The 16,936-nt window shown below is 41.8% G+C and overlaps 1 protein-coding gene across 1 annotated transcript in view; it reads right to left on the minus strand.

Annotated features, from left to right (window-relative positions):
• syt7b (synaptotagmin VIIb) overlaps positions 1–16,936 on the minus strand; it is a 137,882-nt gene that overhangs the window by 77,142 nt on the left and 43,804 nt on the right. The window contains exon 6 of the mRNA XM_047042392.1: positions 15,153–15,293. Within this exon, the coding sequence (XP_046898348.1) occupies positions 15,153–15,293 (141 nt within the window). The remainder of the gene's footprint in view (positions 1–15,152; positions 15,294–16,936) is intronic.

The raw sequence follows: 16,936 nt of genomic DNA on the forward strand, positions 1-16,936 counted from the left end.
CCTTGGTGCATAATAACAGCCCCTATGAGCAGTCCCACAGTAACTCAGCTGGCTCATAGCCCCGTTGCTGTAAGATGCCTCGAATTTGCCCATTCTCATCTGATCACCCTGGTTTGCAGAGGTGCACACTCACAGTAATTTCAATGAGGGGAATGGCAGATATCGCGCATGCCATAACACCAACAGCATAACGGTTATCCAAATAACAAAGAAGTTTACAACACTCGCGTTCCAGCATGTGTATTCACACACATACTTGATGCTATCTACCTTTACATTAGCAACAGTAACTCAGCTGTTAGCTGCAGAGCTAATGTTACAGCCACATTCTAAGCGTAGCAAGCTAGGTAACCATATACAGTAAAGCAACAAAATAATATAGCGTTAGTCAACTTACTTGTCCAAGGTTTGTAGCTTGACCAAGGAGAGTTAGTAATGATCCAGAATTAAATTTCAGCAAGGCCAGATTAGTATTGTCCCAAGTTGTGGAAACAGTTGTCGCTGAAATGTTTGGCTCAGACATGCAAAAGTTTGGGAAGTTGTGTCGGCGCATTTCCAGAAAATAAAATTAAGATACTGGCTGTGCAGAGGCTCGGATGAAGGAACTTAAAAAAAAGACTTTTGTTTTCATTTGTACATCCAAGCACTGAGCAACTGTTATGCTTTGTTCATTTGCTCGCCTTGATGTCTCTCCAGGAAAATACAATATCGCACACACCCTTGCACGGTCGTAGCTCAGTTTCTCATGTGCGGCCCAAATTATCTGGGCGGGCAAAGCAGAGAGAGGGGTGGTAACCTTCCTCCTTGTGACGTCACAAGGAGGAGATTTTCAAACAGAGCAATTGAGCCTTCATTTTCTCAAAGGCGGAGAAGAACACCTAGGTCTTGGTTTACACCTATCGAAAATTCTATCCACTGGGGGACCAAAGGCAGTCTAGGGGAACTCATTAATGTTAAATAACCTCCTAAAGGGAAATTTTCATGTCATGTGACCTTTAAACACACACACACATTCACACTCACAAGTGAGTATTTCAGTTATTTGACCCAAAAGTAGGTCGCGAACGTCTGCTCCGGCTATGTCAAAAAATCTAACTTTTATTTTTGTAAGTTACCAAACTTCCAATGGTGTGCTTATATTTTGAAAGTGAGACACCAAGGAGGAGGAGATAGTTATACAGAGTTACATTAAGTTTACAGTTTACAGTAAAGGCCGATTTATACTCCTGCGTTTTTACGCACACGGGGAACTCCCTCTCCGTCAAGAAACGCCCTCTGCATGTCCCAAGCCCCCACCCCTCGCCCCTCGGCTTGAAGCAACGGCCCCGGTGGATGTAGGTGGTATTGCATGTACGGTTAGGTTTCCGACTCTTCCGGTCGTTTTTATTCTATTAACTCCATTCAACATTTACAAAACTATCTCCCCCAATAATTTTTGTTTGATTCTCGAACTTGGCTCATACTATTATCTTTTTCATAGAATAATTTTTCCCGATTTTTGCTAAGTTTGAAACAAATCCGAAATGGGTAAACTAGCAACCCATTTATTTGCTTAGTCAATGAAAGTTGCCTGCAAATGTGCTGGCATGAGCACAAAAGTTCACATTGGCCGATAGCCGATTTACATGAGCTCTGGGAGCTAGGGAAAAAAGAGCCACTGTTTAAAGCTAGACAGGAAGACACGGAAGTGGAAAGATGGCAGCGTCCACTCTCGCGATCTCGCTTGCCTCACTGCGCCACTGAGCACTTTTCATAGAAATGAATGGGGACGCCATCTTGGAAGACAAAAGTAGCTTACTCTAGTTATAACTAGTTAACTCTATGGCATGTCCTCGCAGAGCCCTCGCAGAGCTCTGCGTGCGCCTCCTGATTTTCCTGACTATCCGTCTGTCCGTGCACCTTTTTACGGATACCCCTTGGCTGTGATTGGTCCGTATTAAGAACCGCTTGCGTCAGGGGTGGGGTTGCCGTTACCAACAAGAGAACAGAATCCTTTGACCGCCATTGTTGTAAGTTTTTACAATTCATATTTCAGCTAAACAGTACATCTAAATCAGCATCTGAATTCAAATGTAACGAGAAATGGGCAGTGTAGTTGCTGAAAATGTGCTTATTTTATTGATGAAACCGCTCATTTGTAAATTTGCTCCGACCTTTTGATAACCTAGCTAGCATTGCAGTTCAGCGCCATCTACTGTTTTGGCAGTGAATTGCTTTCAGCACACAGAGCCGTCGGAGTAGTATAAATTCAACCAGTCCGTCCGACTCCGTCCGACTCCGTGCGTGCGTCTGTCCGTTAACGGAGACGCAGAAGTATAAATCGGCCTTAAGTATAGCTGTAAAACCATAAGGGAATCAAAATCAGAGACGTGAGGAAAGCGAGACAACACAGGTAGTTGGAAACAGATACAGATAGAGTTAGACATCATCTTTTGCACTTCTGTTGTATTGGCACTTTCGGTTTACCGGGCATATCATTCAATTCAAAGAAGAACTACCAAGAAGTCCTGCTGCTAAAATATTAAATAAGGTAGGTGGATTTGTGCCAGATGTGCTATGTTTGTGTGCTACAACAAGTCAACAATACACCCATTCACTGGATTGCTTGAAAATGACTTTTAGAGCTACAGTGCCCTCCAAAAGTATTGGAACAGTGAGGCCAATTCCTTTATTTTTGCTGTAGACTGAAAACATTTGGGCTTGACATCAAACGATGAATGTGAAACCAGAGATCAACGTTTCAGCTTTTATTTCCAGGTATTTACATCAGGATCTGATGCACAAATTTGAAAATATCACCTTTTTGTTCGAACCCACCCATTTGTCACGTGAGCAAAAGTATTGGAACATGTGACTGACAGGTGTGTTTTGTTGCCCAGGTGTGTCCTATTACATACATTATTCAATCAATAAATACCACTGAATGTCTACACTCAGGTTCAGATTGGGTAAGATAGGTTTTGTCTAGGCAGACTGTATTCAGAGGTGAAAACAACATGAAAACCAGAGCGCTGTCTTTGGGTGAAAAACAAGCAATTGTGAGTCTTAGAGAAGATGGAAAATCAATCAGAGCCATTGCAGAAACATTGGCCATAGCCAGTACAACCATTTGGAATGTCCTGAAGAAGAAGAAAACTACTGGTGTACTAAGTAACAGACGTCGAACAGGTAGACCAAGGAAAACATCAGCAGTTGATGACAGAAACATTGTGAGAGCTGTAAAGAAAGACCCTAAAACAACTGTTAGTGAGATCAGCAACAACCTCCAGATGGCAGGAGTGAAGGTATCACTATCTACTGTTCGCAGAAGACTTCATGAACAAAAGTACAAGGGCTACACCAGAAGATGCAAACCACTCATTAGCAAGAAGAATAGGAAGGCCAGGCTGGAATTTGCCAAAAAGTACAGAGATGAACCTCAAAAATTCTGGGACAAAGTTTTATGGACTGATGAGACAAAGATTAACTTTTACCAAAGTGATGGAAAGGCTAAAGTTTGGAGAAAGAAAGGAACTGCTCATGATCCCAAACACACAAGCTCATCTGTGAAACACGGTGGAGGTAATGTCATGGCTTGGGCTTGCATGGCTTCTTCTGGGACGGGCTCATTAATCTTCATTGAGGATGTAACACATGATGGCAGCAGCAAAATGAACTCGGAAGTCTACAGAAACATTTTGTCTGCCAATTTAAGGAAAAATGCAACCAAACTGATTGGCAGAGCCTTCATCATGCAGCAAGATAACGACCCAAAACACACTGCCAAAACAACAAAGGAGTTCATCAGGGGCAAGAAATGGAAGGTATTAGACTGGCCAAGTCAATCTCCAGACTTAAACCCTATAGAGCATGCATTTTACCTGCTTAAGAGGAGACTGAAGGGAGGAACCCCACAAAACAAACAACAACTGAAAGAGGCTGCAGTGAAAGCCTGGGAAAGCATCAAAAAGGAAGAATGCAAAAGTTTGGTGACGTCAATGGGTCACAGACTTGCTGCAGTTATTGAAAGCAAAGGATTTGCAACTAAATATTAAGTCTTATTCACTTAAATATGTTTTAAGTATATCTGTTCCAATACTTTTGATCACATGACAAATGGGTGGATTCAAACAAAATGTGATATTTTCTTAGTTGTGCATCAGATCCTGATGTAAATACCTGGAAATAAAAGCTGAAACGTTGATCTCTGGTCTCACGTTCATTATTTGATGTCAAGCCCAAATGTTTTCAGTCTACAGCAAAAATAAAGGAATTCGCCTCACTGTTCCAATACTTTTGGAGGGCACTGTAAGTGTTTTGTAGCAAACCAGGGGAGTCAGACCAGCCAATCCGCCACCGAAGGCGGGTACATAGACTCAATTAGGGGAGGTGATAGAAGGAGTCTATCTGCCTGTCGAAATGCTACAGCCACTTGGCACATGGCAGTGGTCACACCTGGAGCCCATCAGATAATCAGGGGAGGGCATAAAGGGAGCCAGCCCAAGGCCGCAGCAGGGAGAGAGGACCAGAGAGACAACCCTGGCAACCCTGACAAGCCCAAACAAGAACCTGGCTGGAACCACCTGACCTTTTCCTCTGCTTTACCCCCACAGAACCACACCCCTTGAAGGACAACAGACCCCGGATGGGACGAAACCTGAGTTAAAGTTTGTCCCACTACCCTTACCCTGAAATTTATCAGTAAAAGAACAATTTATGTTAACGCCAAGTGTCAGAGTCCTATTTTATTGTGTATCGGGCCTTCAAGTCCCCTGGGTTGCTACAGTTTATATAATTTGTTTGCCGGTCAGATCACTGCCCTGCGATCTGCTGTAAGCGCTAAGCAGGCGTGTAGCAACCGATAATGTAGTAACGGCCAATAATGTAATAACGGCCAATAACGTAATAATTTAAATGTAATAAAACCAATAACGTCATAAATTGCCAATGTAATAAAGTTGTTGAGCCAATAATGTAATAACGTTTTGCCAATAATGTAATAACTTATTACGTTATTGGCTGGTTATTACGTTATTGGCCTTGCATTGGAAAAGAAAACTGAGCCGAGCCAATAATGTAACAACTGAGGTATCACTTCAATTTCTGGAGAGAAAGTGTCACTCTCAGCCTTAATATTGCATCTTGCAACAGATAATTATTAGGTAGGATTAAATATCCGACCTTAGAGATACCACTCCACCCATGAACCCCCCTCCACAGGAGGCCTTAAAGGAGCAATCAAGTCCATTTGGATTAATAAATTTTACATTTAGTAGACGCTCTTATCCAGAGCGATTTACAGTAAGTACCGGGACATTACCCCCGAGGCAAGTAGGGTGAAGTGCCTTGCCCAAGGACACAACATCATTTGGCACAGCGGGGAATTGATCCAGCAACCTTCTGATTAATAGCCCGACTCCCTCACTGCTCAGCCATCTGACTCCCAGATATACCTCACTCTTAGGGTTCCGTTATGTTACTCCGAGTATCCAACTCTTTGACCATGCAGGCGCTTTGATGGAGTCTTGAGTCTTTCTAAGTTCTGCGTAGCAGTTTTCAGTATGGTTTTGCAATTCACCGCCGGAACGCTAGGGGCTGCGGGAATGAGTCGTTATCTGACCAATGACAGCCCCGCGGTCTCCATTGGTCACAGTCGCCTCATCGATGTGTATAAAAGACACTTAAAAACTAAAATAACTTAACAGCACACATGTACCTGAACTCATAAAGTCTAATCTAACTGTAAAACTGTAAAATTGCTAGCATAATTTACATAGTTGTTGTAGTAGATAAATAGATAAATAGATATAATTTGTTATGTATTGCTGTGCAGAAATATCTGTTGTAATAAGACAGCTGTTAGGTTCATACCCAAGTAGGCTAGTTTGATTTCAGTTTTATCCATTAGATGACAGTGTAGATTAAGGAATTTAATTGTATTAGCTAAGCCTGATATGAAACTAAAACTTAATGACTAAATAACTTCTTAGAGAATAATATGAACTGACCTACTGAGCATGTTTTGCAATAGAATATTGACTGTGTATTGCAATTAATTTAAAATTCTCAGTTATATATGCCAGTGGGGTATATTACGAAGAAAGTGACACTTGGAAATCTTTGAGTTAGCTCTGCAAACCCTGAAGGTTTGAGTTCATAGTATATTTACCTGTCAAACCAGGCTTTTAGCTCAGACTCTGTGCATGTTCTCATGTTGAGGCTGTATTGCGATGATATTGGCCATTCAGAACTATGTGTAATATACTGGTTCATTTAAAAGGAGTATGAGATTGTTGCCTGAATGTTTGATCACACTTCTTCAGTCTCTTTACCCCGTTGCCTTCTGGCAGGCGTTACCGCAGCATCCGGTCGCGCACACGCAGACTGGACAACAGATTCTACCCAAGGGCCATCAGGCTTCTGAATGGACACTGATATGGACATTGTTTTCTGCACACTAGTCACTTATACACTGTCACTTTCAGCTACTGGTTGCTCTATCAATAACTTGCACTACTGTACCTCACTGTACTGCGATTAATGAAGAAAGTGAAGCAGACTGACCCAAATGCCAAGTCAAAAAAGCAGATGGCAACACCACCACACACTCTAAGAAGAACTTTGGTTTTCCATAATGCTCTTTTTGCTGAGCTGAGAGACAGATATGAAAATCTCTCCTCCGAGAAAGACAAACAACTTGTTTCGAAGATAATGGCAGGAAAGATCCTCAAGAAGTATCGCCTACTGAAAATGGCTTGAACAGAATTTGGCTTTTCAGCCAAGAGAATGAGAAACAATGAAAAGAGGTCAGCAGCACTTAAATAGACAAGGAAGAAGCAAAAAAACAGCATCAGCACAGACACAGAATCAAGCAATTCTTAGAAAGAGATGAGAACAGCAGAGCAACAACTGGTAAAAAGGAGACTGTGACACAGAAAAAAATGAAAAAACAAAAGAGATTCCTTATTGAACCCATGGAAATACTTACATTTAAGAAGGAGTATCCTGATATACAGATTTCTTACAGTGAGTTCTGCAAGAAACGTCCTTTTTGGATTATAAAGCCCACAATTAAGGACAGAGACACATGCAAGACGCATGCCAATATGCAGTCAATGGCAGACAAACTGCTGCAGCACAAAGTGATCAACGGCAGTAAAATTGAAGATTTGGTTGTCTCTCTGTGCTGTTCACCCTACACCGAGTGTATGTACAGAGAATGTCCCAACAGTGTGAACAAATAATTGCCAATCTCGGCCTTTGACCCTGGGGCCCAGACATTTTGGTACGCATGGAAGGCAAAAGCTGAGGAGAGAGAGAAAAAGAAAGATGGAACTAAAGAGAAAATCACAGTTCATCTCACTGTTAAGGAGAAAATAGAGGGCACGCTGCATACTTGACTGAAGACTTTTCAACAGATCTAAAACAAAAACTTGGAAAGCATGTGTAAAAAATCAGGCATCAGTATGCAGCTCTCCGTGGCCTAAAGGAGAACTTGAGAGAGGACGAGGTCATTCTGCATATTGATTTTGCAGAGAACTTCTAGTGCAAGTACAACAGTGAAGTCCAGGCGGTACATTTTGGAGATTCGCATCACCAGGTCTCACTCCATACTGGTGTGGCCTACACTTGTAAGGAAGTAAAGTCATTATGCTCAATCAGCTCTTCTTTTCGGCACGACCCCTCAGTGATATGGGCACATCTAACCCAAGTGTTAACTTGGGTTAGACAGCAACATCCCACTGCCACCACACTTCATGTGGTTAGTGACGGACCAACGATTCAATACCGCTCCCAAAAAAACTTCTTCCTCCTCACCAATGTTCCTTCTTAGAGGCTGGCCATGGCAAAGGCCCAGCTGATGGGATTGGAGCGGCGGTGAAGAGAAGAGCGGATAATATTATTGCAAGAGGAAGGGACATTCCAGATGCACGAGTACTGCTTGAAGAGCTTAAGCAGCAAAAGTCTGCCACCGAGCTGTTGTATGTTGAGCCAGAGGCCGTTGAGGCAATGGATGTTCAAGTTCCATCTAAATTACAGACAATTTGTCGCACAATGAAAATTCATCAGGTATGGTCTCGCTGTTGTTTCTTTATGCATTTTAGGGTCTTGCTGTTGTTTCTTAACACAAGTTATGACTAATTGAATGCTCTGACAGACTGTTTTTTAATTTCCTTGCAGATTATCTCTCATTTTCCAAGCCAGATGTCATGGAGGATTCGTAGTTGTTTTTGCTCTGCACCCAACGATTGCAACTGTTTCACACCAGAAACGGTCAGGTTTCAGCCATGGGATGAAGCTACCCCCTCAACCAGTTCACTTCCTGTCACATCCCAAGATGGAGGTCTGCAACCAATTTTGGACTTACATGAGGGTCTTATCGGTCAGTGGTGTGCAGTGGTGTATGATGGAGATACCCAGGTATTATTCAGGATGTTGAGTTATACAGTGGTGCTCAAGTGAAAACAATGACCGGTATCGGGATCAATCGCTTTTATTGGCCAATGACAGATGATGTCATCTGGTACCCACCCATGGATATAATAGGCCTCATCCCTGAGCCCGTACCAGTGACAAAACCGCACAAGGACATTAAGACGGTAGTTTGGAAAGAAATCTGCAAGATTTGGCCTTGAATCACATTGCCATGGTTTCTCTCTCTCAGGTCATCCTAAATGCTTAAGATGCTTTACAGGCGCTCAAGATGCTTTATAGTTCATGTTACAATGCCTTGACATGACTATGGTTTAGGTGTTTTTGAAAGTATTCCGAAATTCAAAGCAGTGTTCATCTAATCAATTAGAATGTTAACATTTTTCGGGCGATTATTTGTGGTTTAAGTTGTTTACAGTAAGACTGTAACTGTTCATCTGGTTATGGTATGAGACCAAACAGACTACATTGATTTGTTAAATGGAATTGTGTGCTTCAGAAGGTTTCAAATAAATGTATTCTGTTTTTCTACATGGACGTCCATTCATTGTCATTTCCAAAACACCCAGTAATTTCCACCACCTCATACTTAAAAAATAAATATTTACAAAATTATTATCACTCATTAAAAACCTCTGCATAGTTTATGGGATAATGTTCCACTTAATGTAATAACACAAGTAGTTATTTGCAAATGTGTCTAATCAATCCAATATTATATTTCGGGTAGTGATGGATGTACACTTTGTGTTTGGTCCTCATGACAATGAATTTACTTAATCCACACATTTATGGTAATTGCAATATAGGTATAAACTGGTAAAATTATGTGTGAAAGTGGTCTTACATTGTTAAGAAATTATGTATATCATAATATTTTTTGTGTAAATATATCAAATATTTACACGTGATGGAAATTACATTTGTTCAATGCGGGTCGGAAAATATGTCAAAAAACATCAATTTGGGTTGTTATGTTAGTGCGTTCTCTTATGGATCATCAAACTAGACAAGTTATATTAACCTGTTATACTGTGACAATTTTGATTTGAACACTTTTTTCCCCCTCAAGTTTACAAGGCCAAAAGTGCCTGTGAAGAATTGCCCAACTAGCATCATATCAAACACAGAATGTGGATGTATTGACAGGGCAGCTGTGGTGGTGGTGGGGGGGGCATCATAAAGGAATTATGCTTAGGGCACCAAAATGGCTAGCGGCGACACTGCCTACACCACCAAAATATTGGCTTATCAGCACGATGCTTGTTGAGTAGCCAATCAGAATGCTGCTCACCAACCCAGTCTCATACTTCTGCGTATCTATGACACTGGTTTACACTTCTATTTCACGTGCCATATATACGGCAAATCCGTTTTGCATGCAGTACACAAATTCCTCCCATTCTATCAACAGAAAATGCGTATATATCACACGCAGAACTTCATCAACTCTTATCATTTTACGCCTCACCCAGACTCGGATTTTAAGAAAATCACTTTCACAATATTAACATGTAGGCCTAATATCGAGATGATAGTTGCCTCGAGTTATACAGAGTTATATCAGAATAAAAAAAATAATCTCCATGATTTATCCCCATAATTACCCACTCAGGATATCTCCCAGTCCGCCCTTCCATAGCTGGCAAGAATCAGGTTTGATGTGAGCTTTATGTAAAATAAACATAGACATTTATCAAAAAACCTTGTCTAGTGATGCCCTGCTCCCATCCATCCTCGCTGACGCGTATCGTTACGGTAGGGCCCCCCGGCCCAGCTGTCCGTAGCCTATCTGAGAAAACGTTTTGGAAACGACGGGCTATGGACCCAACCAACTCTATTTGGGAGGGGAGAACTCCCTCACATGGTACAACCGAGGCTGAGGTGTCAGAATACGGAACGTGTGTAGCCTACTTTAACTAAGGGATAATGCCCGAGGATGTGTCCAATATCATCTGATAATGGACGATGCGGAGTCCATTATCGAAGGGCATTATCCCGCTTATACCATGGTCACTTGCCAACGATTTTTTTTTTTTTTACAAACATTAATTTATGTTTTAAGGCTTTTTGCAATAGAAATCTAACGTTTTTCAATGTTAGCCAACTCTGATATTTATAGTCCGCTCAGCTCATAGAACCAAAACCGGCTTTCCTTTGGCTGAGCTATTAGCCCAAAAGCTAACGTTATGCTAGCAGGATTCAAAGGCAATAACATTGTGTACGGTTGACAAACAGTAAATATAATTTCACAGTATGTTTGACAATAAGATTTGCTAGCTAACCAGCCATGTCACTGTCCCAAAATCAATATCAAGATTTTCACGAACAATATCGGCCATATACTAGTACTAGACTACAGTATGGCCGCAGCCTGTGGAGCGAGTTGAATAGCAAATGGATGTGAGATGATCGCATCAAAGTTGACATTTTTCCAAGCAGTGATTATAATTTGACAGTATGTTTAACAACAAGACTAATCATCTATCAAGCCATGTCATTGTCCCCAAATAAAATCAAGATTTTTAAGAAGAAAATGATCGGCCATGTGTGTAGAGTTGCTGCTACTGTTGTGTTGGCCGCAGAGTGATGTAGATTGACTAGCGAGGTGAATAGCGAATGGGATGTGAGATGAGCGGTTACGTGACACTGACACACTACATTCAGAAAATAAACATTTTTCAAATAAGTTAAAATAAATATTGAAGTCGAACATTGTTGTAAATACAAGTTAGCTTGTTAAAGTCATTCAAAATTGTAAATGGAGGCTTTGACTCCGTCACTGTTGTTATGGTTACTTCTTTCAGATACTTTGTACAGGCTCCTGTGTAGCCAGCGGAATAATTTAGAACGGTGAAAAGACAGTTTTTCTGCAATGACGCAGTAGGTGTCCGTTATCACCCTGTAATGTACACCCCTGCAGCCAATCAGAATCGAGTATTCACCCAGACCATGTATAAGAGAAGATAATGTTAACGCGACAAATGTCAACAACAAAAAATCCTCGACGGGCCCAGAAGTGAAGCGGCCCACCGGGGACTCTCCCGATTCCCCACCCCGGCCCTGATGACGTTACGTACGTTATGTTACGATTACGTTAACAAGGCTACTTGGTTGGCGTTGCCTTTTCAGCGTGAGATGTGGCGTAGGTCTTGCAGGTGGGTTCCCCTTTGCATATTGACCGGTGACACCTATTACACCTCATATGCGTGTGTGTGTGCGTGTATATGTGTGTGCATGTGTTGAGCCTGCTGCCACCCTATGCTTTCTTCGTAGTAAGGATTGTCTTTTTAATGTTATGTTATTAATGTTATGTGTTCACATGATTAATCGCAATTAATCGCAAACTAATCAGTTAAAATGTATCCCAATAAATGATGAAACAAAACATTCAAAGGGTTTACTTAAAAACTTCAAATAGGCCTAACGGGATGGTAATGTCCATATAAGAAGTTCAGATGGAACACAACTTAAATTGTGAGGGAGTTTTATTCAATCACAAACTATACTGCTGTAGCTATAATAAATTATCTACAAAATTTGACATCTGGAAAATAAAATAAATTTAAGACATGTTGTCTCATAGCCTACTACGATATCCTGCTCCATAATATTCAAATCTCACTCAAACATAATTCAGATACTTAAGCAACCACAGATTGACCTTAATATTGAACAAGAGTCAGCTGCTCGCTTCTTTTGCGAGTGTTGTCTGCCATCTGTTACAGGAGCGAACGCTGCTGCTGCTACAGTGCTAATGCTGCTGCTGCTAGCTGTGTGCTTTGCTTGCATGCGATAGCTGAAAGTACTCCGGTGATAACTAAACTCAGCCTGACAATCAGTACACACAGCCTTAGTTTTGTCAACAGAGCACCGAGCCGTCTCGCAACTTCTTGAAATGGAACTTCCAATCTAAAAGCCCTCTCTCCATCATTCAGCTACCGTCGGCAGTCAAAGTGATGTGACAGGGGTCTTCTTCAGACAACCGCCTGGTGGTCCCACCGCTCAAGACTGCCCGGTCCCAACACAAGCTCTTCTCCTGCCTGGCCCCCCAATGGTGGAACCAGCTCCCCACCTCCATCAGGGACACTGACTGTCTCCCCACCTTCAAGAAAAGGCTCAAGACACACTTGTTCCGGGAGTACAACGGCACTTAAGAATGCTTGGCTGGACTTGTTAGTTAGTTTCCTCCAGGATCACAATGACTCTTATTGAGTGACTTGTTGCTCTTTTAGGTTAGATATAACAAAGTTAAGTCTTGTACTCGCTGTTAAATATTTTACTGTTCATTGTTCTTCTACAGGTACAGTCCTGCACTTTTGTGGTTCAGGTTGTTTAATTTGTAACTTGTATAACTGCATGCTCTTATGGGTCTTCCCTCTGGCACTTGTTTAGCTTTTCACAATGTATGCTTCATGTTTTGGCTACTTGCAATGTTTGGGACTATCTCGTTGTTATGATCAGTGACCTATGCTCTTTTGTAAAAGCTCTCTCTTGGAAGTCGCTTTGGATAAAAGCGTCTGCTAAATGAATAAATGTAAATGTGACGAAAGGCGATTCCCAGGGTCAAAAAGAAACCTGCGTTAACGGCACTATTTTTTTTTGTTGCGTTAAAGTGAGATTGACAGCCCTATTTTAAACATATTGGCCACAGTACTGTAAATGTTATTTGGAAACCACTTACCGTCCCATCACTCAACCCAGACCAACACAGACAACCTTGGTTTAAATGTCTTACAGACCTGACTGGGCCAGACCAGACCAGACAGGCAACACAGCAGAGTCACTGAAGTCACTAAAGGTTTACTTTACAAGGTCACCACAATTCGGGATAAGGACAGACAAGCCACAGAACAGTCACTATTCAGATTAGCTAGCCGTGCTCGTGTATGTGCACGCACTGAGAGCAAAGGTAGAGGTGGTGAGGAGATTTTCATATTTCATTTAATGAGTAAAGGGGACTTGGGGTCAATGGCTAGCTTTGACAAGCCCTGAGACAAACGAGAGTGTTGCCACAGCTGAGCTCATTCTATCCTTCACTCAGGCACTCCCCATGCTGTGGTGAGGGGCGTCTGATTACAGCCAACAAACTGGAAGAAATAATCTGGTCTATGTACAGCTCTGCAGACAACACACCCATTAAAACATAAAAACCCATCCAACCTTTTTCTTAAGTCATGCTAAAAATAGGGTATGAACGAAAACAATGACTGTATTTACTGTTATTAAAGCACAGGCATCAAGTCCTTGATTTATTTCAAGCTTTTGTGCTGCATATACTACTGTAGTTAGAGCAGGCTGGGCAGGCCACATTAAGGAGAGCTATTGGACAGACAGCGTGGTAGTATTGACTGGCAGGTGGAGGTGGAGACACAACCAGTAATAGGTACTCAGGGAGTGAGAAGATAAGAAAGCTGGAAAAGAAGCAACTCCTATATAAAAAAGTGCCCATTGGAAAGTCAACAACACCAAACACATGTCATCAGCAACAACAACACCAACAAATGCAAAAGAGGGTGAATTGCCAGTCAAATTTAACGGTCAACCCTCCGATAAGCCAAGGTCGGGGGTTAAAGAATGGGGCCTGGTGATTTAGAAAGAGGATTTTGGGCAGGTTAGAGTCTATGGTCTCTGAGGGTTGTCCGTCTCCATGGTAGCACTCCATGGGTAGAGGTGAGAGTTTAAGGGTTAGTGAGGCTGGCAGGGCTGTAGGGAACAGGGGGGCTGTCTATTCTATTCTATTGAAAAGATTGTGGTTGTGATTGTGGTGTATGAGATGCTATAAGTTATATTATACTTTCAAACATGCCTGTCCAGTATACCGACTGCATGTTCCTATGCTAATAGCCTATGTAACTGTAAATATCCATGTGACCTATGATAAAGGGTATGGCAACATAAATCTCTGTGGGCTTGACAGCTGCATCTTTCTATTTCTCATTACTGCAGCTAGCCACCAGAGAATATTATCTCCGTCCACAGATTAGAATAATAAGTCCAGTCAGGTCACTAGGAGGATGGAGGTGGGAGGAAACAGATATATGGCATACATGGCAATAGACTTAAACAGATATATAGCCAATCTAGCCTAAATACAGTCCCCTGTATTTCTTTACATAATGTTTTGACAGGAAGCATGTGCGGTTCTACAAATTGTTAAGATAGGAGGACTACCATACACCAATTGTGAACACAACACAGCAGATCAAACTGTACATATTCATCAGCTCCAGTAAGGCTGCCAACAGTACATATTAACTACCTAAGAAGCCCCTCAGTCTCCCCTGACTACGAAAGGAGAAATTATTGCTGCCAATCATTCAGCATCTCCAGGGACACATTGGGTTGTGTAGAATACGTTTGTCAGACAGCAGCTACAGAGCACTTTTGCTGGACGCCTCTGGCTGCTACTGAAGACCTTTGTTGTGACCTAACGAGGATTGGGTTCAAAGCTACTGTTTCGAGTTGTGGGGGCCATTTAGTTACTCTCTCTTCTGTGTGCATGTCAGAAGAGCTCATGCTGCAAGAGGAGCCTCCTGTGGAACAACTAGACAGTTCTAGAATGTGTTAGATGTAGTGTGTGTGTTTGTGTCATTCTAACAATGCAATTAGTGTTGTGGGAAATTTGGAGAAGGAGGTATGTACAGGAGCACAGAACTCAACTCCAGCCCCGGCCCCCCATCGTCGTTACAGCCCTGCCCAGAGAGAGGGGTCCCTTACCAGCCGCGACTGAGACTCACTTGGGCGTGAGGCGAGGGTCTCCGTAGGGGGCATAAGGGGACATGTTTAGGAGGAACTCCTTGGGCGGGTAGGAGCTCCACCTCTGCTGCACGTTGCTGCTGTCATTGTTATTCCAAAAGTCTCTGTCTAGATCACTGTGACCAGAGAAAGAGCACAGGAACAGTCAGATCAGCACAAAGCCAATCACAGTGGGAGTCTAGGGTAACATGGATAGAGTTAGGACAGAAAGAAAGTGGGTACTGGATACAGAAGTATGCAAAAAGAGATACATTTCACAAGCCTGGGTGGTGTGAACACAGTAAAATAATTTGGGCAGTTGTAACAAAACTCTACTTTGATTCTTCTTTTACAGTAAAAAAGAAAAATTGAAGAAAAAAAAACTAGACCGATTGTTTGGACTGGATTGCAACAAAGTCTATTGTCAGAATCCTATTTGCTTTGAGGCCTCAAACAGCCACCAGACATTGTACATTCACTACTCAACCTGCGTAGGGGATAAAATAAAATAGAAACAAAGTGTTCATTAATACAGACAACAAAGTGTAGGTAGTCATAGAGGAGCAGTGGAGTGGAGCTGTAAAGTTTGGTTACTCAGATAAATAAATACAGATATGTAGATTTGATAAATTACAACACTCAAGGCAGAGAAAAACAGGGAGTTGAAGGAGTGAGACTGCAGAGGTAAGAAAGGAAAGGGACTAATAAAAGACGGAAAAGTAAGACAGGAGGATGAGAGAGAAAGGGGGGAGTAATGGATTATCTGGAGAAACCATCAAAATTATCAGCATCCAGCCCTGTGCAGTTGAGCTGTAACTGTTACTTCTGAACGTTGACAAACCTGTCAACACAACCATGCATGGATACGAGCATATAATGGCCACGGTTATCATGGTCAAACTCATAGCTTTCAGATGTCACTTAATACACAATTTCTAATGTAGAAATTTGTAGTGATGTATTAGGTCGGTCGGTCTGTAATATATCCCTGTGGGGAAATAGGAGCATTATAGCAGTCAACATATATCACAATCAATATATTAGCTGTTGCCTTAATTATCTGTCAATGGATTCTCTAATACTCATTAATATACTATATATGCGTTCCTACTGTAATCACTATTGTCTATTGACAGTTCTGTATAGAACAGTTGTTACCAGTAGTCAGGCCTAGCTTGTAGAAAAATACAGTGGCTGTCAGGTCTATGATGTAATATCTGTCTGACCAATAATGAACATCTGTTAGCTGTATGTTATCTTTGTTTTTCTCTATTTACACTGTCCTCTGACCTTCATGCCTCGAGAGACTTTGCCACTACCAGTGGCATAGTGTCTTAACATGTCTTTTTTTTGTCAAGATGTGTAAAGGACCTCAAGAGAGGTTGATATTATTGTGACTTTTATTAGTTTGCTTTTATTGCTGTGTTTTGTTAGTGGCCTTTGTATAGCCTTTTAATTCGAAAAATACATTTTTGTCAAGGTTTTATGGGTAAACGGAAGTGGACTTTGGGTTAGAAACAAACGAAGGTACACGTTTGTGATAGTACAGAAAGAAAGAAGAAAACCAAAGGTTATAGCAGTAAAAATCATAAAGGCCCAAATGGGTTCTTTGTGAAAACCAGTTTTTGAATAATATATCCCCCCAAATACAGTAGTTAGGGTTCCTCGGGTAGGAGGCTAGTGGCCCATGTACGCCCATAGGTGGCGCTATAAAACATGCCCAAAGTCTACATGATTTCCCCAGCGCCCCATTAGTCCGAAATGCCTGTAAATTGGTAGACATGCC

Source organism: Hypomesus transpacificus, chromosome 19 (assembly GCF_021917145.1).
Source record: "Hypomesus transpacificus isolate Combined female chromosome 19, fHypTra1, whole genome shotgun sequence".
Classification (NCBI taxonomy): domain Eukaryota; kingdom Metazoa; phylum Chordata; class Actinopteri; order Osmeriformes; family Osmeridae; genus Hypomesus; species Hypomesus transpacificus.